Source organism: Rhinatrema bivittatum, chromosome 1, assembly GCF_901001135.1.
Source record: "Rhinatrema bivittatum chromosome 1, aRhiBiv1.1, whole genome shotgun sequence".
Lineage (NCBI taxonomy): Eukaryota > Metazoa > Chordata > Amphibia > Gymnophiona > Rhinatrematidae > Rhinatrema > Rhinatrema bivittatum.
In genome coordinates, this window is record NC_042615.1 from 827,692,690 (window position 1) to 827,718,928 (window position 26,239).

Consider the following 26,239-nt stretch of genomic DNA (forward strand, 5'->3'; position numbering starts at 1 on the left):
CCTCCAAGAACTTATCCAAACCGTTTTTGAACCCAGCTACACTAACTGCAGTAACCACGTCCTCTGGCAACAAATTCCAGAGCTTTATTGTGCGTTGAGTGAAAAAGAATTTTCTCCAATTAGTCTTAAATGTGCTACTTGCTAACTTCATGGAATGCCCCCTAGTCCTTCTATTATTCGAAAGTGAAAATAACCGAGTCACATCTACTCGTTCAAGACCTCTCATGATCTTAAAGACCTCTATCATATCCCCCCTCAGCCGTCTCTTCTCCAAGCTTAACAGCCCTAATCTCTTCAGCCTATCCTCATAGGGAAGCTGTTCCATCCCCTTTATCATTTTGGTTGCCCTTCTCTGTACCTTCTCCATCGCAACTATATCTTTTTTGAGATGCGGCGACCAGAATTGTACACAGTATTCAAGGTGTGGTCTCACCATGGAGCGATATAGAGGCATTATGACATTTTCCGTTCTATTAACCATTCCCTTCCTAATAATTCCTAACATTCTATTTGCTTTTTTGACTGCTGCAGCACACTGAGCTAAACATTTAAAAGTATTATCCACTATGATGCCTAGATATTTTTCCTGGGTGGTAACTCCTAATATGGAACCTAACATCGTGTAACTACAGCAACGGTTATTTTTCCCTATATGCAACACCTTGCACTTGTCCACATTAAATTTCATCTGCCATTTGGATGCCCAATCTTCAAGTCTTGCAAGGTCCTCCTGCAAAGTATCACAGTCTGCTTGTGATTTAACTACTCTAAATCATTTTGTATCATCTGCAAATTTGATAACCTCACTCGTCGTATTCCTTTCCAGATCATTTATATATATATTGAAAAGCACCGGTCCAAGTACAGATCCCTGAGGCACTCTACTGTTTACCCTTTTCCACTGAGAAAATTGACCATTTAATCCTACTCTCTGTTTCCTGTCTTTTAACCAGCTTGTAATCCACGAAAGGACATCGCCTCCTATCCCATGACTTTTAAGTTTACGTAGAAGCCTCTCATGAGGGACTTTGTCAAACGCCTTCTGAAAATCCAAATACACTACATCTACCGGTTCACCTTTATCCACATGTTTATTAACCCCTTCAAAAAAATGAAACAGATTTGTTAGGCAAGACTTCCCTTGGGTAAATCCATGTTGACTATGTTCCATTAAATCATGTCTTTCTATATGCTCTACAATTTTGTTCTTGAGAATAGTTTCCACTATTTTTCCTGGCACTGAAGTCAGGCTCACTGGTCTATAGTTAACTGGATCGTCCCTGGAGCCTTTTTTAAATATTGGGGTTACATTGGCCACCCTCCAGTCTTCAGGTACAATGGATGATTTTAATGATAGGTTACAAATTTTAACTAATAGATCAGAAATTTCATTTTTGAGTTCCTTCAGAACCCTAGGATGCATACCATCCGGTCCAGGTGATTTGCTACTCTTTAGTTTGTCAATCTGGCCTACTACATCTTCCAGGTTCACAGTGATTTCATTCAGTTCGTCTGACTCATCACCCCTGAAAACCATCTCCGGAACTGGTATCTCCCCAACATCCTCATTTGTAAACACGGAGGCAAAGAATTCATTTATTCTTTCTACAATGGCCTTATCTTCCCTAAGAGCCCCTTTAACCCCTATGTCATCTGATGGTCCAACCGACTCCCTCACAGGTTTCTTGCTTTGGATATATTTAAAAAAGCCAAAATAAAATGGCTTTTGGGTCATAAATGAAGTGGTGGATTTTTTGAGAGTAGAAATCTCTTTTAGTTTGGAGAATGGAGATTCTGTAATGGTGCATGCTGGTTTTGAAGGATGAGATGTTTGCAGTAGTAGGGTTTTTTCGCCAAATGTGTTCTTTGTTTCTAAGTTCCCGCTTTAGGTGTCTAAGTTCTGGGGTTAACCATGTTTTTTTTCTTTTCGTTATTAGAGTTGATGGTTTTGGAGACTAGAGGGCATGTCAGATCTGCAACTTTCTTTGTTATAGTGGACCAGGATGTGAGGGCTGAGTCAGCGTCCGTTGTGTTAATGTGTTTTAGTTCCTCAGATAGATAGTTCCTCAGAAAGAATGGTGGAGAGCTGGGATTTGGTGGCACAGTGACAATTGGTTGGTTACTAGTTGTGGTGTTATATTCGTTGGGGGGGAGTATGAGTGAGGGTGTAAGGTAAGGGGAAGAGAAAAAGACTGAAGAGTGTGGAAGGAGTTAGAGTGGGGTAAATGGCCTGGAGGACTGGCGAGCCTGTGAAAGGCACTGGGAAAGGATTGGGGGGCTGTGGAGCAATGGGATGGGTCTGTAAAGGGGGTGATAGAAGGTGGGAATGGAGCTGGGTGAGTGGTGAAAGAGAAAGCCGGTAGGGAGTAAAAGACAGAAGAATGGGCTGGAGGCCAGGGAAGAAATGAGTGACAAGGAAGGAGCAGGAGCTGGTGAGGGGATGAGGATGGGATGGTAACAGAGGGTCTTGTACCGGAGGCAATGAAGGAGAACTGACACCCAACATCTTGAGGAGCAGGCACTAGGATCTGAAGGTTGGATTGCCCGGTTTGTAGCCAAGTACTCTAACCACTAGGCTACTGTTCCAGAATTAAGATGTCTGTTCACTGCGCCATCCTTGGCTCTTTATTTATACGTATCCCTCTTGGGACGTGCTTCACTAAAAGATATACAATCAGAGTTGAGGCATGTAATTCTGAACTGGTCATACACTTATGTGAGTGAACTCATTCCATGAGGTCTCAGTACTAACAACTCTTTGTCTTCCAATAAAACCATAACATATTACCTGAAGATGTGGTCTTTATTTACTCTCAAAAATTCTATTTCATCAATAAATCATATAAAGAGATCAAAAAAATAGAAAATCCAAAAATCATTATACAAAAAATAAGCTATACTGGCAAATCTTCAAAAGTACGATTTATTAAGTATCAATCAAGTCATAAATACATAATGAAAAGTTACCAAACTACAATACAAAAACATCTTTTGAACCTATACCTATGCCATGGAAACCAAAAAAAACAAAATAAAGTCTGTTACGGTTCTGGCCGCGAGCGCCGCAACCAGATCCTTACCTCCGTGTTCCTGGTCCTGTTCCCGCTGCTGTTGGCCTAGTTCGCAGCCTGTTCGGCGGCGTCCCCACGAGGGCCGCGCGGCTGGGAAGCCTCCCATGGATGTCCTGCCTCTAGGCGCGTGCGTGTGCGGGTGCCACTTGGGCGATTTTCTAGGCCGTTTCCCGCCAGTGGTGACTCCGCCCAGTTCCTGACATCAGACCCCGCGGCCTTGATAAGCCGGCTGCGGACACTCAGTCTTTGCCTTGCAACGGGCTTACCCACCGGTTCCGTGTTGCTCCGTACCCCGGAGTGAGCTGCCATGGAACTCGCTCCGTTCCTGCTTGCCTGCCACAGTACCTGCTTGGTTCCTGCTTGGTTCCTGCTAGCCAGCTACAGTACCTGCTTGGTTCCTGCTTGCCTGCTACAGTTCCTGCCTGTTTCCAGTATCCGAGTCTTGCTACAGTTCCTGCCTACTGTTCTAGTCTGGTTCCAGTTCCCAGTCTTGCTCATCAGCCTGCCCGCTTCAGTCTCAAGATCATCAACCTACTTAAGTCCCAGCAGCTGGGCTCCTACGGGCTCCTTCCAGGGTGAAGAGCACCTCTACGTCCTGCCTGAATATCTTCCTCCCGGCCTGCGGTGTACCAGAGACATTGAACATCTTTCCCAGTCTCCTGCAGGTCGGCCCAAGGGTCCACTAAACTGAGACTCCATAACAAAGTCAGCAAATGTAAATAAATCAAGATAAGCAATTAAACATTGCACTGATGAAAAGCAAAATTTCTATTTAAATAAATACAAGCATATACACAAGAGACAAGAAAGAGAATACAAAGCTACCAACAACCAACATTTACACATATAAAACAGGTTTACATGTATACATTTACACAAACTGAGCCCAGGCTATTTTAGTACAGACATTTACACACATAAAACCAGGTTACATGCAGACATTTACACAAACTGAGCCCCAGGCTATTTTAGTACAGACATTTACACACATAAAACCAGGTTACATGCACACATTTACACAAACTGAGCCCCAGGCTATTTTAGTACAGACATTTACACACATAAAACCAGGTTACATGCATACATTTACACAAACTGAGCCCAGGCTATTTTAGTACAGACATTTACACACATAAAACCAGGTTACATGCAGACATTTACACAAACTGAACCACAGGTTATTTTAGTACAGACATTTACACACATAAAACCAGGTTACATGCAGACATTTACACACACTGAGCTCCGGGCTATTTTAGTACAGACATTTACACACATAAAACCAGGTTACATGCATATATTTACACAAACTGAACTCCAGGATATTTTAATACAGATATTTACACACATAATTCCAGGTTACATGCATACATTTACACAAACTGAGACCCAGGCTATTTTAGTACAGACATTTACACACATAAAACCAGGTTACATGCATATACACAAACTGAACTCCAGGATATTTTAATACAGATATTTACACACATAAAACCAGTGATGGGATCCCGACCGCCCCTCTCCTGATAGGGCTCAGGCCCACCTACCTCCGCTCCAGTAGTCGCTGGATTCTGCCCGGTCCGGGCCCCGGTGGCCTCTCTCCTCCCACGTGGCAGTCGCCATTGCGGGCCTGCTCCTCTCCGGTCTCGCGTGCCCAGCTCCCGGAAGCTCGGCCCTGCCCTCGCGTCTGACGTCACGCCCGGCTCCCGATATAACCGGCGTTCACACGTTCCCTAAACGCCTTGCAACGAGGTTCCCAACATCTTAGTTGCTTCCAGTTGCGTTCCTGTTCACCTCCAGCTGACTGCCTCTGACTCCGGTTTGCTTCTGACTCCGCTTCAGCCCGCTGCCTGCCTCTGACTCCGGTTTGCTTCTGACTCCGCTTCATCCCGCTGCCTGCCTCTGACTCTGGTTTGCTTCTGACTTCGCTACAGCCTGCTGCCTGCCTCTGACTCCCGTTTGCTTCCGACTACGCTACACGCCTGCGGCCTGCCTCAGACTCCGGTTTGCTTCTGACTCCGCTGCAGCCTCCGGTCTGCCCTGCCTCCGCCCGACTTCCTGCTCAGCTCAGCCGGCTCCCAGCTGACCCGGATATCACGAACTCTTATCTCTCTCTGCCTGCCCTGGGTCCAGCGTCCCTGCTGGTCCAGCCCTGCGACCCGCTCCTCCTCTGCTGCAGATAGGCCTCCAGCCTTCTCTCCACCTCAGCCTTTCTGGACATTCTCTAACAGCACCTAAGTCCCAAGGGCCCGGGTCCATATGGGCTCCTCCCGGGGGGTCCCCAGCTCCGGGTGAAGCCTTGCCAGGCTGCGTCTCCACCTCCCGGCCTATCCAGTCACCTCGGTAGGTCGGCCCAAGGGTCCACTATCCTCTCTAGCAGTTTCAAGCCGCAACAACCAGGTTACATGCATACAGTTGCACACACTGAGACCAGGCTATTTTAGTACAGACATTTACACACATAAAACCAGGTTACATGCAGACATTTACACACACTGAGCCCCAGGCTATTTTAATACAGGCATTTACACTCATAAAACCAGGTTTATGCATACATTTACACAATCTGAGCTCCAGACTATTTTAGTACAGATATTTAATCACATAAATCCAGGTTACATGCATGCATTTACACAAACTGAGCCCCAGGCTATTTTAGTACAGCCATTTACACACATAAAACCAGGTTTCATGCATAAATTTACACAAATTGAGCCCCAGGCTATTTTAGTACAGACATTTACACACATAAAACCAGGTTACATGCATACATACCTGGGATCAAGTTGATAGCATAGTCAAAATGTCAGTGCTCCGGAAGGAGCTCAGCTTTCTCCTTCGAGAAGTCATCTTGGTAGTCTTGATATTGGGGCGGCAGCGCTAAAGGAGTGGTCAGGAGAGGTATCAAAGGTCACAGAACAGCGATCAGACAGGAGTTGAAGCATGATGAACCCCAGGACGCCACCTGGAGAGTATCCCAATAGATTACTGGAGAGTGCTTCTGCAACCAGAGTAGTCCCAAGATGACCGGATGCATGGATTTTTCCAAGATGAGGACCGAGATTTCCTCCATGTGCAGGAGGCCCGTACGTAGCGTGAGGAGATTGGTACAAGTGGAGAATGGAAAACACCCGGACGGGAGGTCATTGGGGTTGGACCCCAATCTGGAGTTGTTGGACTAAGTCTTTGAGGATAAAATTGCCCCCGGCTATGGAGTCAATCAAGGCTAGTGTATCAAAGTTTCCTTCGGGAAGAAGTATGGTCACTGGATTTTGCATCTTGATTTCCTGGAGAGGCAGAAGGGGAGTGCACTGGCCAGGAAAATGTGGTTCCAGAGCTCCAGGGTCTCTGAGCAGACCTCCTCTCCAGGAACTGGCGTTGGATACGATGGTCCACATGGCCTGCTAAATTGATGAAACCATTCAAGTCATCCAGGAGATCCCTGGCCGCCAGCTCATCTTGAAGTCTTGAGGAGAGACCTTCCAGAAAAATGCCATGCAGGCTGTCATTCCCCCAGTTCAACTCTGCTGCTAGTGTCTGAAATTCCACAGCATACTCAGACAGAGGCCGGTTAGCATGGCGCAGCTGAAGTAACTCTGAGGCGACCATGGGCCCATGGGAGGGCTCATCGAAGATCCATCAGTAGGTGGTGACAAATTGCACCAGATTGTTTAGGCGGGGGTCCTGATGCTCCCATAGTGAAGAGGCCCATGCCAGCAGTCTCCCATCCAACAATGAAATAATGTAGCTAGTCTTGATCCGGTCCGTGGGAAATTGAGCTGGCAGCAGGTTGAACCAAATGAAACATTGATTAAGGAATCCTCGGCATAACTTTGCATCCCCAGAGTACCGCGAGGGTGCTAGCAATTGTATGGGCGTGGTCGGTCCAACATCGGCCACAGCTACAGGTACCGGGGGACTGGGTGCGCAGGCTCCATCAATCCGGTCAGCTAGTCTCTGCACGATCGTCATAAGGGAGTCAATGCAGATTTGCTGTTGTTGCAACTTCTGTGCAAAATCTGGAATGACTTTCAAGCCCGTGGCATCCGCTGGGTCCATGGCCTTGCAAACTTAGGACTGTGAACCCTTCGGCCGGCTGAGACAGATGGTGTTGCACTGTGGGGAGCCCACAGTGGACGTTGCAGCCAGGAGTCGGCGGTGAAGGGGTTTTCCTGAGAAGGCTTCACCACTGGAAGCCCGAGATCCCCCCAGGAGGACTCTGTAGGGATATGGGCCTCTTGGACTTAGGTGTGATCCTCTGCGACTGAGGACCAGAAGAAACTTCACCCTCAGAAGCCCGCGGTCCCCCTGGAGCAGCCCATGAGGACCCTAGCCACTGGGACTTAGGTGAAACCTCCAGGCGAGTGAAGCACAGGATACCTGAAGAAGAGAAGAGGGCTGAAGCTGGAGTCCAGGGATGAACCAAGGTCGGGAGCCAGAAGTCAATGCCGAAGACAAAGCCAGGAGCGGAAGCTGAAGCCGGAGTCAGTGGACGAAGCAGGATCAAAAGCCAGAATTCAGATGCTGAAGACAAAGCCAGGAGCGAAAGTTGAAGCCAGAGACGGTGGACGAAGCAGGGTCGGAAGCCAGAAGTCAGAAGACAGTCCGGGAGCCAGGAGAAGCAACTAGAGACTCTAACAAGAGTGAACCTCATTGAAAGGCAAGGTAAGAGCCTAGCTGCAGGGTTTAAGTAGGCCTGCAGCGTCTGATGTCATTGGGAGGAAGTCCTGTAGTTTCCCGCGCTGGCCCCTTTAAATTCTGAGCCCCTGCGTGCGTGCCTAGGGGGCGGGGCCAGATGCGATGGATCACTGGCATCTCCCTTGAGGAGTGAGCGCAGCGGCAGAGCCCAGGACATGCCTTGTTGGCGTCTCGGCGGCCCGGGCCAGCATTGAGGTAAGTGGAGATCCAGGGGCATGGCCCGGGGCCGTAATAAATACAGACATTTAAAAACATAAAACCAAGTTACATGCATACATTTACACAAACTGAGCCCCAGGCTATTTTAGTACTGACATTTACACACATAAAACCAGGTTACATGCATACATTTTCACAAACTGAGCCCCAAGCTATTTTAGTACAGCCATTTACACACATAAAACCAGGTTACATGCATACATTTACACAAACTGAGCCCCAGGCTATTTTAATACAGAAATTTACACACATAAATCCAGGTTACATGCATACATTTACACAAACTGAGCCCCAGGCTATTTTAGTACAGACATTTACACACATAAAACCAGATTACATGCATACATTTACACCAACGGAACCCCAGGCTATTTTAGTACAAACATTTACATATAAAACCAGGTTAAATGCATACATTTAAACAAACTGATCCCCAGGCTATTTTAGTACTGACATTTACATATAAAACCAGTTTAAATGCATATATTTACACAAACTGAGCCCCAGGCTATTTTAGTACAGACATTTACACACATAAAACCAGGTTACATGCATACATTTACACAAACTGAACCCCAGGCTATTTTAGTACAGACATTTACTCACATAAGACCCAGTTAAATGCAAAAATTTACACAAACTGAGCACCAGGCTATTTTAGTACAGACATTTACTCACATAAGACCCAGTTCAATGCAAAAATTTACACAAACTGAGCCCCAGGCTATTTTAGTACTGACATTTACTCACATAAAACCAGGTTACATGTATTCATTTACACAAACTGAGCCCCAGGCTATTTTAGTACAAACATTTACATATAAAACCAGGTTAAATGCATACATTTACACAAACTGAGCACCAGGCTATTTTAGTACAGACATTTACACACATAAAACCAGGTTACATGCATACATTTTTCGCAAACTGAGCCCCAGGCTTTTTAGTACAGACATTTACATATACAACCACTTTAAATGCATACATTTACACAAACTGAGCCCCAGGCTATTTTAGTACTGACATTTACTCACATAAAACCAGGTTACATGCATACATTTACACAAACTGAGCCCCAGGCTATTTTAGTGCAGACATTTACACACATAAAACCAGGTTACATGCATACATTTACAAAAAACTGAGACCCAGGCTATTTTAGTACTGACATTTACACACATAAAACCAGGTTACATGCATACATTTACACAAACTGAGCCCCAGGCTATTTTAGTACAGACATTTACACACATAAAACCAGGTTACATGGATACATTTACACAAACTGAGCCCCAGGCTGTTTTAGGTGAACACAAAAAGAATAGATGCCTGGATCTTTTTCAACGCTTTATTGGTGCAGAGACGTGTCAAATAAAATCGCCCGACTCAGGCCGAGTTTTGCAGCTTTATACCCGCTGCCTCAGGGGCTCCACAATTCCACTTATTCAATCATCGGCGTTGTTTCATCCAATCTATTGTACTGGTATGCCGGCAGAAAAAAAGCAACTTATACACAAAAGTTCGAAACGCATGCCAGCATAACAATCACAGTCTCTGCTCACAGGCTTACAGGCTATTTTAGTACTGACATTTACTCACATAAAACCAGGTTACACACATACATTTACACAAACTGAACCCCAGGCTATTTTAGTACAGACATTTACTCACATAAGACCCAGTTAAATGCAAAAATTTACACAAACTGAGCACCAGGCTATTTTAGTACAGACATTTACTCACATAAGACCCAGTTCAATGCAAAAATTTACACAAACTGAGCCCCAGGCTATTTTAGTACAGACATTTACACACATAAAACCAGGTTACATGCATACATTTACACTAACTGAGCCCCAGGCTATTTTAGTACAGACATTCACACACATAAAACCAGGTTACATGCATACATTTACACAAACTGAGCCCCAGGCTATTTTAGTACAGACATTTACATACATAAAACCAGGTTACGTGCATACATTTACACAAACTGAGCACCAGTTTATTTTAGTACAGACATTTACACACATAAAACCAGGTTACATGCATACATTTACACAAACTGAGCACCAGTTTATTTTAGTACAGACATTTACACACATAAAACCAGGTTACATGCATACATTTACACAAACTGAGCCCCAGGCTATTTTAGTACAGACATTTACACACATAAAATTAGGTTACATGCATACATTTAAACAAGCTGAGCCCAAGGCTATTTTAGTACAGACATCTGCACACATAAAACTAGGTTACATGCATACATTTACACAAACTGAGCCCCAGGCTATTTTAGTACAAACATTTACATATAAAACCAGTTTAAATGCATACATTTACACAAACTGAGCCCCAGGCTATTTTAGTACTGACATTTACTCACATAAAACCAGGTTACATGCATACATGTGCACAAATTGAGCCCCAGGCTATTTTAGTACAGACATTTACACACATAAAACCAGGTTACATGCGTACATTTACACAAACTGTACCCCAGGCTATTTTAGTACAAACATTTACATATAAATCCAGGTTAAATGCATACATTTACACAAACTGAGCCCCATGCTATTTTAGTACAGACATTTACACACATAAAACCAGGTTACATGCATACATTTACACCAAAAGAGCCCCAGGCTATTTTAGTACAGACATTTACACACATAAAACTAGGTTGCATGCATACATTTACACAAACTGAGCCCCAGGCTAATTTAGTACAAACATTTACATATAAAACCAGTTTAAATGCATACATTTACACAAACTGAACCCCAGGCTATTTTAGTACTGACATTTACCCACATAAAACCAGGTTACATGCATACATTTTCACAAACGGAGCCCCAAGCTATTTAAGTACAGACATTTACACACATAAAACCAGGTTACATGCATACATTTACACAAACTGAGCCCCATGCTATTTTAGTACAGACATTTACACACATAAAACCAGGTTACATGCATACATTTACACAAACTGAGCCCCAGGCTATTTTAGTACAAACATTTACATATAAAACCAGTATAAATGCATACATTTACACAAACTGAGCCCCAGGCTATTTTAGTACTGACATTTACTCACATAACACCAGGTTACATGCATTCATTTACACAAACTGAGCCCCAGTCTACTTTAGTAGAAACATTTACATATAAAACCAGGTTAAATGCATACATTTACACAAACTGAGCCCCAGGCTATTTTAGTACTGACATTTACTCACATAAAACCAGATTACATGCATACATTTACACAAACTGAACCCCAGGCTCTTTTAGTACAGATATTTACACACATAAAACCAGATTATATGCATACATTTACACCAACTGAACCCTAGGCTATTTTAGTACAAACATTTACATATAAAACCAGGTTAAATGCATACATTTACACAAACTGAGCACCAGGCTATTTTAGTACAGACATTTACACACATAAAACCAGGTTACATGCATACATTTTTCGCAATCTGAGCCCAGGCTTTTTAGTACAGACATTTACATATAAAACCACTTTAAATGCATACATTTACACAAACTGAGCCCCAGGCTATTTTAGTACTGACATTTACTCACATAAAACCAGGTTACATGCATACATTTACACAAACTGAGCCCCAGGCTATTTTAGTGCAGACATTTACACACATAAAACCAGGTTACATGCATACATTTACAAAAAACTGAGACCCAGGCTATTTTAGTACTGACATTTACACACATAAAACCAGGTTACATGCATACATTTACACAAACTGAGCCCCAGGCTATTTTAGTACAGACATTTACACACATAAAACCAGGTTACATGGATTCATTTACACAAACTGAGCCCCAGGCTGTTTTAGGTGAACAAAAAAAGAATAGATGCCTGGATCTTTTTCAACGCTTTATTGGTGCAGAGACGTGTCAAATAAAATCGCCCGACTCAGGCCGAGTTTTGCAGCTTTATACCCGCTGCCTCAGGGGCTCCACAATTCCACTTATTCAATCATCGGCGTTGTTTCATCCAATCTATTGTACTGGTATGCCGGCAGAAAAAAAGCAACTTATACACAAAAGTTCGAAACGCATGCCAGCATAACAATCACAGTCTCTGCTTACAGGCTTACAGGCTATTTTAGTACTGACATTTACTCACATAAAACCAGGTTACACACATACATTTACACAAACTGAACCCCAGGCTATTTTAGTACAGACATTTACTCACATAAGACCCAGTTAAATGCAAAAATTTACACAAACTGAGCACCAGGCTATTTTAGTACAGACATTTACTCACATAAGACCCAGTTCAATGCAAAAATTTACACAAACTGAGCCCCAGGCTATTTTAGTACAGACATTTACACACATAAAACCAGGTTACATGCATACATTTACACTAACTGAGCCCCAGGCTATTTTAGTACAGACATTCACACACATAAAACCAGGTTACATGCATACATTTACACAAACTGAGCCCCAGGCTATTTTAGTACAGACATTTACATACATAAAACCAGGTTACGTGCATACATTTACACAAACTGAGCACCAGTTTATTTTAGTACAGACATTTACACACATAAAACCAGGTTACATGCATACATTTACACAAACTGAGCACCAGTTTATTTTAGTACAGACATTTACACACATAAAACCAGGTTACATGCATACATTTACACAAACTGAGCCCCAGGCTATTTTAGTACAGACATTTACACACATAAAATTAGGTTACATGCATACATTTAAACAAGCTGAGCCCAAGGCTATTTTAGTACAGACATCTGCACACATAAAACTAGGTTACATGCATACATTTACACAAACTGAGCCCCAGGCTATTTTAGTACAAACATTTACATATAAAACCAGTTTAAATGCATACATTTACACAAACTGAGCCCCAGGCTATTTTAGTACTGACATTTACTCACATAAAACCAGGTTACATGCATACATGTGCACAAATTGAGCCCCAGGCTATTTTAGTACAGACATTTACACACATAAAACCAGGTTACATGCGTACATTTACACAAACTGTACCCCAGGCTATTTTAGTACAAACATTTACATATAAATCCAGGTTAAATGCATACATTTACACAAACTGAGCCCCATGCTATTTTAGTACAGACATTTACACATATAAAACCAGGTTACATGCATACATTTACACCAAAAGAGCCCCAGGCTATTTTAGTACAGACATTTACACACATAAAACTAGGTTGCATGCATACATTTACACAAACTGAGCCCCAGGCTAATTTAGTACAAACATTTACATATAAAACCAGTTTAAATGCATACATTTACACAAACTGAACCCCAGGCTATTTTAGTACTGACATTTACCCACATAAAACCAGGTTACATGCATACATTTCACAAACGGAGCCCCAAGCTATTTAAGTACAGACATTTACACACATAAAACCAGGTTACTTGCATACATTTACACAAACTGAGCCCCATGCTATTTTAGTACAGACATTTACACACATAAAACCAGGTTACATGCATACATTTACACAAACTGAGCCCCAGGCTATTTTAGTACAAACATTTACATATAAAACCAGTATAAATGCATACATTTACACAAACTGAGCCCCAGGCTATTTTAGTACTGACATTTACTCACATAAAACCAGGTTACATGCATTCATTTACACAAACTGAGCCCCAGTCTACTTTAGTAGAAACATTTACATATAAAACCAGGTTAAATGCATACATTTACACAAACTGAGCCCCAGGCTATTTTAGTACTGACATTTACTCACATAAAACCAGATTACATGCATACATTTACACAAACTGAACCCCAGGCTCTTTTAGTACAGATATTTACACACATAAAACCAGATTATATGCATACATTTACACCAACTGAACCCTAGGCTATTTTAGTACAAACATTTACATATAAAACCAGGTTAAATGCATACATTTAAACAAACTGATCCCCAGGCTATTTTAGTACAAACATTTACATATAAAACCAGTTTAAATGCATATATTTACACAAACTGAGCCCCAGGCTATTTTAGTAAAGACATTTACACACATAAAACCAGGTTACATGCATACATTTACACAAATTGAGCCCCAGGCTATTTTAGTACAAACATTTACATATAAAAACAGTATAAATGCATACATTTACACAAACTGAGCAACAGGCTATTTTAGTACTGACATTTACTCACATAAAACCAGGTTACATGCATTCATTTACACAAACTGAGCCCCAGTCTACTTTAGTAGAAACATTTACATTTAAAACCAGGTTAAATGCATACATTTACACAAACTGAGCCCCAGGCTATTTTAGTACAGACATTTACTCACATAAAACCAGGTTACATGCATACATTTACACAAATTGAGCCCCAGGCTATTTTAGTACAGACATTTACACTCATAAGAAAAGGTTACATGCATACATTTACAAATTGAGCCCCAGGATATTTTAGTACAGACATTTACACACATAAAACCAGGTTACATGCATAAATTTCCACAAACTGATCCCCAGGCTATTTTAGTACAGACATTTACTCACATAAAACCAGGTTACATGCACACATTTATACAAAATGAGCCCCAGTTTATTTTAGTACAGACATTTACACACATAAAACTAGGTTGCATTCATACATTTACACAAACTGAGCCCCAGGCTATTTTAGTACAAACAATTACATATAAAACCAGGTTAAATGCATTCATTTACACAAACTGAGCACCAGGCTATTTTAGTACAGACATTTACACACATAAAACCAGGTTACATGCATACATTTTTCGCAAACTGAGCCCCAGGCTATTTAGTACAGACATTTACTCACATAAAACCAGGTTACATGCACACATTTATACAAAATGAGCCCCAGTTTATTTTATTACAGACATGTACACACATAAAACTAGGTTGCATGCATACATTTACACAAACTGAGCCCCAGGCTATTTTAGTACTGACATTTACTCCCATAAAACCAGTTTAAATTCATACATTTACACAAACTGAGCCCCAGGCTATTTTAGTACTGACATTTACTCACATAAAACCAGGTTACACGCATACATGTGCACAAATTGAGCCCCATGCTATTTTAGTAAAGACATTTACACACATAAAACCAGTTTACATGCATACATTTACACAAACTGAGCCCCAGGCTATTTTAGTGCAGACATTTACACACATAAAACCAGGTTACATGCATACATTTACAAAAAACTGAGCCAAAGGCTATTTTAGTACTGACATTTACACACATAAAACCAGGGTACATGCATACATTTACAGAAACTGAGCCCAAGGCTATTTTTGTACAGACATTAACACACATAAAACCAGGTTACATGGATACATTTACACAAACTGAGCCCCAGGCTATTTTAGGTGAACACAAAAAGAATAGATGGTTGGATCTTTTTCAACGCTTTATTGGTGCAGAGACGTGTCAAATAAAATCGCCCGACTCAGGCCGAGTTTTGCAGCTTTACAGCCGCTGCCTCAGGGGCTCCACAATTCCACTTATTCAATCATCGACATTGTTTCATCCAATCTATTGTACTGGTATGCCGGCAGAAAAAAAGCAACTTATACACAAAAGTTCGAAACGCATGCCAGCATAACAATCAGCAGTCTCTGCTTACAGGCTTACAGGCTATTTTAGTACTGACATTTACTCACATAAAACCAGGTTACACGCATACATTTACAAAAAATGAACCCCAGGCTATATTAGTACAGACATTTACACACAAAAAACCAGGTTAGATGCATACATTTATACAAACTGAGCCCCAGGCTATTTTAGTACAGACATTTACACACATAAAACTAGGTTAAATGCATACATTTAAAAAAGCTGAGCCCAAGGCTATTTTAGTACAGACATCTACACACATAAAACTAGGTTACATGCATACATTTACACAAACTGAGCCCCAGGCTATTTTAGTACAAACATTTACATATAAAACCAGTTTAAATGCATACATTTACACAAAGTGAGCCCCAGGCTACTTTAGTACAGACATTTACTCACATAAGACCCAGTTAAATGCAAAAATTTACACAAACTGAGCCCCAGGCTATTTTAGTACAGACATTTACACACATAAAACCAGGTTACATGCATACATTTACACATAGTGAGCCCCAGGATATTTTAGTACAGACATTTACACACATAAAACCAGGTTAGATTCATACATTTATACAAACTGAGCCCCAGGCTATTTTAGTACAGACATTTACACACATAAAACTAGGTTACATGCATACATTTACACAAACTGAGCCCCAGGCTATTTTAGTACAAACATTTACACACATAAAACCAGGTTACATGCATACATTTACACCAACTGGGCCCCAGGCTATTTTAGTACAGACATTTACACACATAAAACTAGGTTACATGCATACATTTACACAAACTGAGCCCCAGGCTATTTTAGTACTGACATTTACACACATAAAACCAGGTTACATGCATACATTTACACCAACTGGGCCCCAGGCTATTTTAGTACAGACATTTACACACATAAAACCAGGTTACATGCACACATTTACACAAACTGAGCCCCAGTTTTTTTTAGTACAGACATTTACACACATAAAACTAGGTTGCATGCATACATTTACACAAACTGAGCCCCAGGCAATTTTAGTACTGACATTTACCCACATAAAACCAGGTTACATGCATATATTTACACAAACTGAGCCCCAAGCTATTTTAGTACAGACATTTACACACATAAAAGCAGGTTACATGCATACATTTACACAAACTGAGCCCCAAGCTATTTTAGTACAGACATTTACACACATAAAACCAGGTTTCATGCATTCATCTACACAAACTGAGCCCCAGCCTATTTTAGTACAAACATTTACATATAAAACCAGGTTAAATGCATACATTTACACAAACTGAGCACCAGGCTATTTTAGTACAGACATTTACACACATAAAACCAGGTTACATGAATACATTTTTCGCAAACTGAGCCCCAGGCTATTTAGTACAGACATTTACTCACATAAAACCAGGTTACATGCACACATTTATACAAAATGAGCTCCAGTTTATTTTAGTACAGACATTTACACACATAAAACTAGGTTGCATGCATACATTTTCACAAACTGAGCCCCAGGCTATTTTAGTACAAACATTTACATATAAAACCAGTTTAAATGCATACATTTACACAAACTGAGCCCCAGGCTATTTTAGTACTGACATTTACTCCCATAAAACCAGGTTACACGCTTATATTTACACAAACTGAACCCCAGGCTATTTTAGTACAGACATTTACACACAAAAAACCAGGTTACATGCATACATTTACACAAATTGAGCCCCAGGCTATTTTAGTACAGACTTTTACTCACATAAGACCCAGTTAAATGCAAAAATGTAAACAAACTGAGCCCCAGGCTATTTTAGTACAGACATTTACACACATAAAACCAGGTTACATGCATACATTTACACAAAGTGAGCCCCAGGATATTTTAGTACAGACATTTGCACACATAAAACCAGGTTACATGCATACATTTACACAAACTGAGCCCCAGGCTATTTTAGTACTGACATTTACACACATAAAATCAGGTTACATGCATACATTTACACAAACTGAGCCCCAGGCTATTTTAGGTGAACACAAAAAGAATAGATGCCTGGATCTTTTTCAATGCTTTATTGGTGCAGAGACGTGTCAAATAAAATCGCCCGACTCAGGCCGAGTTTTGCAGCTTTACATCCACTGCCTCAGGGGCTCCACAATTCCACTTATTCAATCATCGACGTTGTTTCATCCAATCTATTGTACTGGTATGCCGGCAGTAAAAAAACAACTTATACACAAAAGTTCGAAACGCATGCCAGCATAACAATCAGCAGTCTCTGCTTACAGGCTATTTTAGTACTGACATTTACTCACATAAAACCAGGTTACACGCATACATTTACACACACTGAACACTGAGATATTTTAGTACAGTCATTCGTCCATACTAAATAGAACGAGACTTAAAATCCAAAGGATGATGAAAGAAAAACCAGGAGAGGGTGAGAGCGTCTGCTGCGGATCTTGGGGGTTTTTACTTCTGATCCTCAGATCTGGGTCTGATATCTCCTGATGTGGGATGTTAATTTACATGGAGATCACATCATGTCATGCATTGTAACACAGACCCCACTGTGACTCTCTCACCTGGAGGCTCTAATCAGGAAGGTTTTAATGCAAAAGCAAATCCTCAGTCTGGGCAGAAGTCTCCTGGTGATCAGGAGTTTGTTTTTCACCCTGGTGTCTCCCATGTAAAGTGACTTTGCTATTCTGTGACCTTCCCAGGAGAGATTGTCCCTAATCTCACTGCTCTCTTTCTTTCATTTAGCATGGAGGTTGTACCTGTGTGAATCAGGTAAGCCTAAACTTTAACTCTGGATAATTATTCAAATTAATTATTGTGAAGTTCAATTTTCTGTTTCTGTCTCAGAAAACATCTTTTTTATAATCTCTGTTTCTATTCTCTCTTCTCTGTTGACAATTTGACTCAAAAATAGCGGGTAAAACCAACTTTCTGATTCTACTAATTTTAAAAGTTTGAATTCATTACAAATACTTCTGTGCTGAAATAGTGAATAAGGGCAGGTAAGGATCACCCACACTCTCCACAGAGCATTAGTTACTACCTTTAACAGGAACCTGTGGGCAATCTGCACAGAGCATTAGTTAATACCTTTAACAGAAACATGTGGGCAATCTGCACAGTGCATTAGTTACTACCTTTAACAGAAACCTGTGGGCAATGTGCACAGAGCATTACTTACTACCTTTAAAAGAAACATGTGGGCAATCTGCACAGAGCATTAGTTACTAGCTTTAACAGAAACCTGTGGGCAATCTGCACAGAGCATTACTTACTACCTTTAACAGAAACATGTGAGCAATCTGCACAGAGCATTAGTTACTAACTTTAACAGAAACATGTGTACAATCTGCACAGAGCATTAGTAATTACCTTTAACAGAAACATGTGGGCAATCTGCACAGAGCATTACTTACTATCTTTAACAGAAACATGTGGGTAATCTGCACAGAGGATTAGTTACTACCTTTAGCAGTAACATGTGGGTAATCTGCACAAAGCATTAGTTACTACCTTTAATAGAAAGATCGGGTAACATGCTGGGACTGTCAGTCTCTACTTTTCAAAGTAACATGTGATTAATATGCACAGAGTAGCAGTTAATGCCCTTAGCTGAAATATGGGATCGAGAATACCAAGGATGATGATAGGAAAACCAGGACATGGTGAGAGTGTCTACTGCGGATCTTGGGGGTTTTACTTCTGATCCTCAGATCTGGGTCTATATCTCCTGATGTGGGACGTTACTTTTACATGAAGATCACATTATGTCATGCACTGTAACACAGATCCCACTGTGACTCTCTCACCCGGAGGCTCTAAATGGGAAGGTATTAATGCAAAAGCAAATCCTCAGACTGGACAGAAATCTCATGGTGATCTGGAGTGTGATTCTAATCCTAGTGTCTCACTATAAAGTGACTTTCCCATCCTGTGACCTTCCCTGGAGAATTTATTCCTAATCTCACTGCTCTCTTTCTTTCATTTAGAACAATCCCAACAATAATACTACTCTGGTAAGCCTAAACTTTAGATCCTGATAATTATTCACATCAATTGTTCTGAGGTTTAAATTTCTGTTACTGTCTCAGAAAATTACTTTTTCTAAACTTTTTTTCTATTGACTCTTGTCTGTGGGCAATCTGATTGAAAAATGGCCTGTGAAATAAAAATCCTGATTTTACTAATTTTAAAAGCTTACATTCATTACCAATATCTGTGGGGAAAGAGTAAATAAGAGAAAGTTCAAGTCACTGTCCCAATCCCCTTCTTGTCTGCCCTTTTTAGATTTTTCAGCTCTGATTTTCTGCCATTTTGGACAGATGATCATAAAACTTCTCACTCTCAAACCTGTACCAGCTTTGTATCTCTGAATGTTACTGCAGGGAGAGGCGGTTACTGTCCTTAACAGTAAAATGCAGGTAAAATATGGGGAGTGGCAGTAACTACCCTTAACAGTAACATAGGTTAAATTGTACAGAACAGAAGGTAATAACCCTAAAATGGGGGTAATCTGCACAGAGCAGCAGTAAATACCCTTCACATTAACATGGGAGTAACAAGCAGGAAACAACAGTTACTACCCTTCAGATTAACATTTGGGAAACCCACACAGAGCAGCAGTTACTACCACTCACATTAACATGGAAGAAATCCGCACAGAGCAGCAGTTACTTCCCTTCACATTAACATGGGAGAAACCTGCACAGAGCAGCAGTTACTTCCCATCACATTAACATGGAAGAAACCCGTACAGAGCAGCAGTTACTTCCCTTCACATTAACATGGGGGAAACCTGCACAGAGCAGCAGTTACTTCCCTTCACATTAACATGGGAGAAACCTTCGCAGAGTTGCAGTTACTTCCCTTCACATTACCATGGGGGAAACCTGCACAGAACAGCAGTTACTTCCCTACACATTAACATGGGGGAAACCTGCACAGCGCAGCAGTTACTTCCCTTCACATTAACATGGGAGAAACCCGAACATTAACATGGGGGAATCCTGCACAGAGCAGCAGTTACTTCCCTTCACATTAACAGTGGGAAAACCCACACAGAGCAGCAGTTACTTCCCTTCACATTAACATGGGGATAACTTGCACAGAGCAGCAGTTACTTTCCATCACATTAACATGGGAGAAACCTGCACAGAGCAGCAGTTACTTCCCTTCACATTAACATGGGGGAAACCCACACAGAGCAGCAGTTACTTCCCTTCACCTTAACATGGGAGAAACCTGCACAGAGCAGCAGTTACTTCCCCTCACATTAACATGGAAGAAACCCGCACAGAGCAGCAGTTACTTCCCTTCACATTAACATGGGAGAAACCCGCACAGAGCAGCAGTTACTTCCCTTCACATTAACATGGGGGAAACCTGCCCAGTGCAGCATTTACTTCCCCTCACATTAACATGGAAGAAATGCACACAGAGCAGCAGTTACTTCCCTTCACATTAACATGGGAGAAACCTGCACAGAGCACTAGTTACTTCCCTTCACATTAACATGGGAGAAACCTGCACAGAGCAGCAGTTACTTCCCTTCACATTAACATGTGAGAAACCCGCACAGAGCAGCAGTTACTTCCCTTCACATTAACATGGAAGAAACCCGCGCAGAGCAGCAGTTACTTCCCTTCCATTAACATGGGAGAAACCTGCACAGAGCAGTAGTTACTTCCCTTCACATTAACATGGGAGAAACCTGAATAGAGCAGCAGTTACTTCCCTTCAGATTAACATTGGTGAAACCCGCACAGAGCAGCAGTTACTTCCCTTCACATTAACATGGAAGAAACCCGCACAGAGCAGCAATTACTTCCCTTCCATTAACATGGGAGAAACCTGCACAGAGCAGTAGTTACTTCCCCTCACATTAACATGGAAGAAACCCGCACAGAGCAGCAGTTACTTCCCTTCACATTAACATGGGAGAAACCTGCACAGAGCAGCAGTTACTTCCCTTCACATTAACATTGGTGAAACCCGCACAGAGCAGCAGTTACTTCCCTTCACATTAACATGGGGGAAACCCACAAAGAGCAGCAGTTACTTCCCTTCACATTAACATGGGGGAAACCTGCACAGAGCAGCAGTTATTTCCCTTCACATTAACATGGGGGAAACCCGCACAGAGCAGCAGTTACTTCCCTTCCATTAACATGGGAGAAACCTGCACAGAGCAGTAGTTACTTCCCATCACATTAACATGGGAGAAATCCGCACAGAGCAGCAGTTACTTCCCTTCACATTAACATGGGTGAAACCCGCACCGAGCAGCATTAACTTCCCTTACATTAACATGGAAGAAACCCGCACAGAGCAGCAGTTACTTCCCTTCCATTAACATGGGAGAAACCTGCACAGAGCAGCAGTTACTTCCCTTCACATTAACATGGGAGAAACCTGCACAGAGCAGCAGTTACTTCCCTTCACATTAAAATGGGGGAAACCCGCACAGAGCAGCAGTTACTTCCCTCACATTAACATGGAAGAAACCCGCACAGAGCAGCAGTTACTTCCCTTCCATTAACATGGGAGAAACCTGCACAGAGCAGCAGTTACTTCCCTTCACATTAACATGGGAGAAACCTCGCACAGAGCAGCAGTTACTTCCCTTCACATTAACATGGGGAAAACCCGCACAGAGCAGCAGTTACTTCCCTTCCATTAACATGGGAGAAACCTGCACATAGCAGCAGTTACTTCCCTTCACATTAACATGGGAGAAACCCGCACAGAGCAGCAGTTACTTCCCTTCACATTAACATGGGAGAAACCTGCACAGAGCAGCAGTTACTTCCCTCACATTAACATGGAAGAAACCCGCACAGAGCAGCAGTTACTTCCCTTCACATTAACATGGGGGAAACCTGCACAGAGCAGCAGTTACTTCCCTTCACACTAATATGGGGGAAACCAGCACAGAGCAGCAGTTACTTTCATTCACATTAACATGGGGGAAACCTGCCCAGTGCAGCAGTTACTTCCCTCACATTAACATGGAAGAAACCCGCACAGAGCAGCAGTTACTTCCCTTCCATTAACATGGGAGAAACCTGCCCAGTGCAGCAGTTACTTCCCCTCACATTAACATGGAAGAAACCCGCACAGAGCAGCAGTTACTTCCCTTCACATTAACATGGGAGAAACCTGCATAGAGCAGCAGTTACTTCCCTTCACATTAACATGGGAGAAAGCTACACAGAGCAGCAGTTACTTACCTTCACATTAACATGGGGGAAATCTGCACAGAGCAGCAGTTACTTCCCTACACATTAACATGGGTTAAACCCACACAGAGCAGCAGTTACTTCCCTTCACATTAACATGGGGGAAACCTGCCCAGGGCAGCAGTTACCTCCCCTCAAATTAACATGGAAGAAACCCGCACAGAGCAGCATTAACTTCCCTTCACATTAACATGGGGGAAACCCAAACAGAGCAGCAGTTACTTCCCTTCACATTAACAGGGGGGAAACCCACACAGAGCAGCAGTTACTTCCCTTCACAATAACATGGGGGAAACCTGCACAGAGCAGCAATTTCTTCCCTTCACATTAACATGGGGGAAACCCGCACAGAGCAGCAGTTACTTCCCTTCACATTAACATGGGGGAAACCTGCACAGAGCAGCAATTACTTCCCTTCCATTAACATGGGGGAAACCTGCACAGAGCAGCAGTTACTTCCCTTCACATTAACAGGGGGGTAACCCACACAGAGCAGCAGTTACTTCCCTTCACATTAACATGGGGGAAACCTGCACAGAGCAGCAGTTGCTTCCCTTCACATTAACATGGGAGAAACCCGCACAGCGCAGCAGTTACTTCCCTTCACATTAACATGGGAGAAACCCGCACAGAGCAGCAGTTACTTCCCTTCACATTAACATGGGAGAAACCCGCACAGCGCAGCAGTTTCTTCCCTTCACATTAACATGGGAGAAACCCGCACAGTTCAGCAGTTACTTCCCTTCACATTAACATGGGGGAAACCCACACAGAGCAGCAGTTACTTCCCTTCACATTAACAGGGGGGAAACCCAAACAGAGCGGCAGTTATTTCCCTTCCATTAACATGGGAGAAACCTGCACAGAACAGTAGTTACTTCCCTTCACATTAACATGTGGGAAACCCGCAGAGAGCTGCAGTTACTTCCCTTCACATTAACATGGAAGAAACCCGCACAGAGCAGCAGTTACATCCCTTCCATTAACATGGGAGAAACCTGCACAGAGCAGCAGTTACTTCCCTTCACATTAACATGGGGGTAACCCACACAGAGCAGCAGTTACTTCCCTTCACATTAACATGGGGGAAACCTGCACAGAGCAGCAGTTGCTTCCCTTCACATTAACATGGGAGAAACCCGCACAGCGCAGCAATTACTTCCCTTCACATTAACATGGGAGAAACCCGCACAGAGCAGCAGTTACTTCCCTTCACATTAACATGGGGGAAACTCGCACAGAGCAGCATTAACTTCCCTTCACATTAACATGGGGGAAACCCACACAGAGCAGCAGTTACTTCCCTTCACATTAACATGGGAGAAACCCGCACAGAGCAGCAGTTACTTCCCTTCCATTAACATGGGAGAAACCTGCACAGAGCAGCAGTTACTTCCCTTCACATTAACATGGGAGAAACCTGCACAGAGCAGTAGTTACTTCCCTTCATATTAACATGGGAGAAATCCGCACAGAGCAGCAGTTACTTCCCTTCACATTAACGTGGGTGAAACCCGCACCGAGCAGCATTAACTTCCCTTCACATTAACATAGGGGAAACCCACACAGAGCAGCAGTTACTTCCCTTCACATTAACAGGGGGGAAACCCACACAGAGCAGCAGTTACTTCCCTTCACATTAACATGGGAGAAACCTGCACAGAGCAGCAGTTACTTCCCCTCACATTAACATGGAAGAAACCCGCACAGAGCAGCAGTTACTTCCCTACACATTAACATGGGGGAAACCCGCACAGAGCAGCAGTTACTTCCCTTCACATTAACATGGGAGAAACCCGCACAGAGCAGCAGTTACTTCCCTTCACATTAACATGGGAGAAACCTGCAGAGAGCAGCAGTTACTTCCCTTCACATTAACATGGAAGAAACCCGCACTTAGCAGCAGATACTTCCCTTCCATTAACATGGGAGAAACCTGCACAGAGCAGTAGTTACTTCCCTTCACATTAACATGGGAGAAATCCCCACAGAGCAGCACTTACTTCCCTTCACATTAACATGGGTGAAACCTGCACCGAGCAGCATTAACTTCCCTTCACATTAACATGGGGGAAACCCACACAGAGCAGCAGTTACTTCCCCTCACATTAACATGGAAGAAACCTGAACAGAGCAGCAGTTACTTCCCTTCACATTAACATGGGAGAAACCTGCACAGAGCAGCAGTTACTTCCCCTCACATTAACATGGAAGAAACCCGCACAGAGCAGCAGTTAGTTCCCTTCACATTAACATGGGGGAAACCTGCACAGAGCAGCAGTTACTTCTCTTCACATTAACATGGGAGAAACCTGCACAGAGTTGCAATTACTTCCCTTCACATTACCATGGGGGAATCCTGCACAGAGCAGCAGTTACTTACCTTCACATTAACATGGGGGAAACCCGCAGAGAGCAGCAGTTACTTCCCTTCACATTAACATGGGGGAAACCTGCACAGAGCAGCAGTTACTTCCCTTCACATTAACATGGGGGAAACCCGCACAGAGCAGCAGTTACTTCCCTTCACATTAACATGGGGGAAACCTGCCCAGTGCAGCATTTACTTCCCCTCACATTAACATGGAAGAAATGCACACAGAGCAGCAGTTACTTCCCTTCACATTAACATGGGAGAAACCTGCACAGAGCACTAGTTACTTGCCTTCACATTAACATGGGAGAAACCTGCACAGAGCAGCAGTTACTTCCCTTCACATTAACATGTGAGAAACCCGCAAAGAGCAGCAGTTACTTCCCTTCACATTAACATGGAAGAAACCCGCACAGAGCAGCAGTTACTTCCCTTCCATTAACATGGGAGAAACCTGCACAGAGCAGTAGTTACTTCCCTTCACATTAACATGGGAGAAACCTGCACAGAGCAGCAGTTACTTCCCTTCACATTAACATTGGTGAAACCCCCACAGAGCAGCAGTTACTTCCCTTCACATTAACATGGGGGAAACCCGCACAGAGCAGCAGTTACTTCCCTTCCATTAACATGGGAGAAATCTGCACAGAGCAGCAGTTACTTCCCCTCACATTAACATGGAAGAAACCCGCACAGAGCAGCAGTTACTTCCCTTCACATTAACATGTAAGAAACCCGCACAGAGCAGCAATTACTTCCCTTCCATTAACATGGGAGAAACCTGCACAGAGCAGCAGTTACTTCCCTTCACATTAACATTGGTGAAACCCGCACAGAGCAGCAGTTACTTCCCTTCACATTAACATGGGGGAAACCCACAAAGAGCAGCAGTTACTTCCCTTCACATTAACATGGGGGA

General features: G+C 42.6%; 1 protein-coding gene across 50 annotated transcripts in view; it reads left to right on the top strand.

The window, feature by feature from the left end:
* LOC115079149 (GATA zinc finger domain-containing protein 14-like) overlaps positions 1-26,239 on the top strand; it is a 437,489-nt gene that overhangs the window by 178,105 nt on the left and 233,145 nt on the right. For all 50 annotated transcript variants that reach the window (XM_029582467.1, XM_029582591.1, XM_029582583.1 and 47 more), the window contains exons 11-12: positions 18,454-18,480; positions 19,698-19,724. In XM_029582467.1, coding sequence (XP_029438327.1) covers positions 18,454-18,480; positions 19,698-19,724 — 54 coding nt within the window. The remainder of the gene's footprint in view (positions 1-18,453; positions 18,481-19,697; positions 19,725-26,239) is intronic.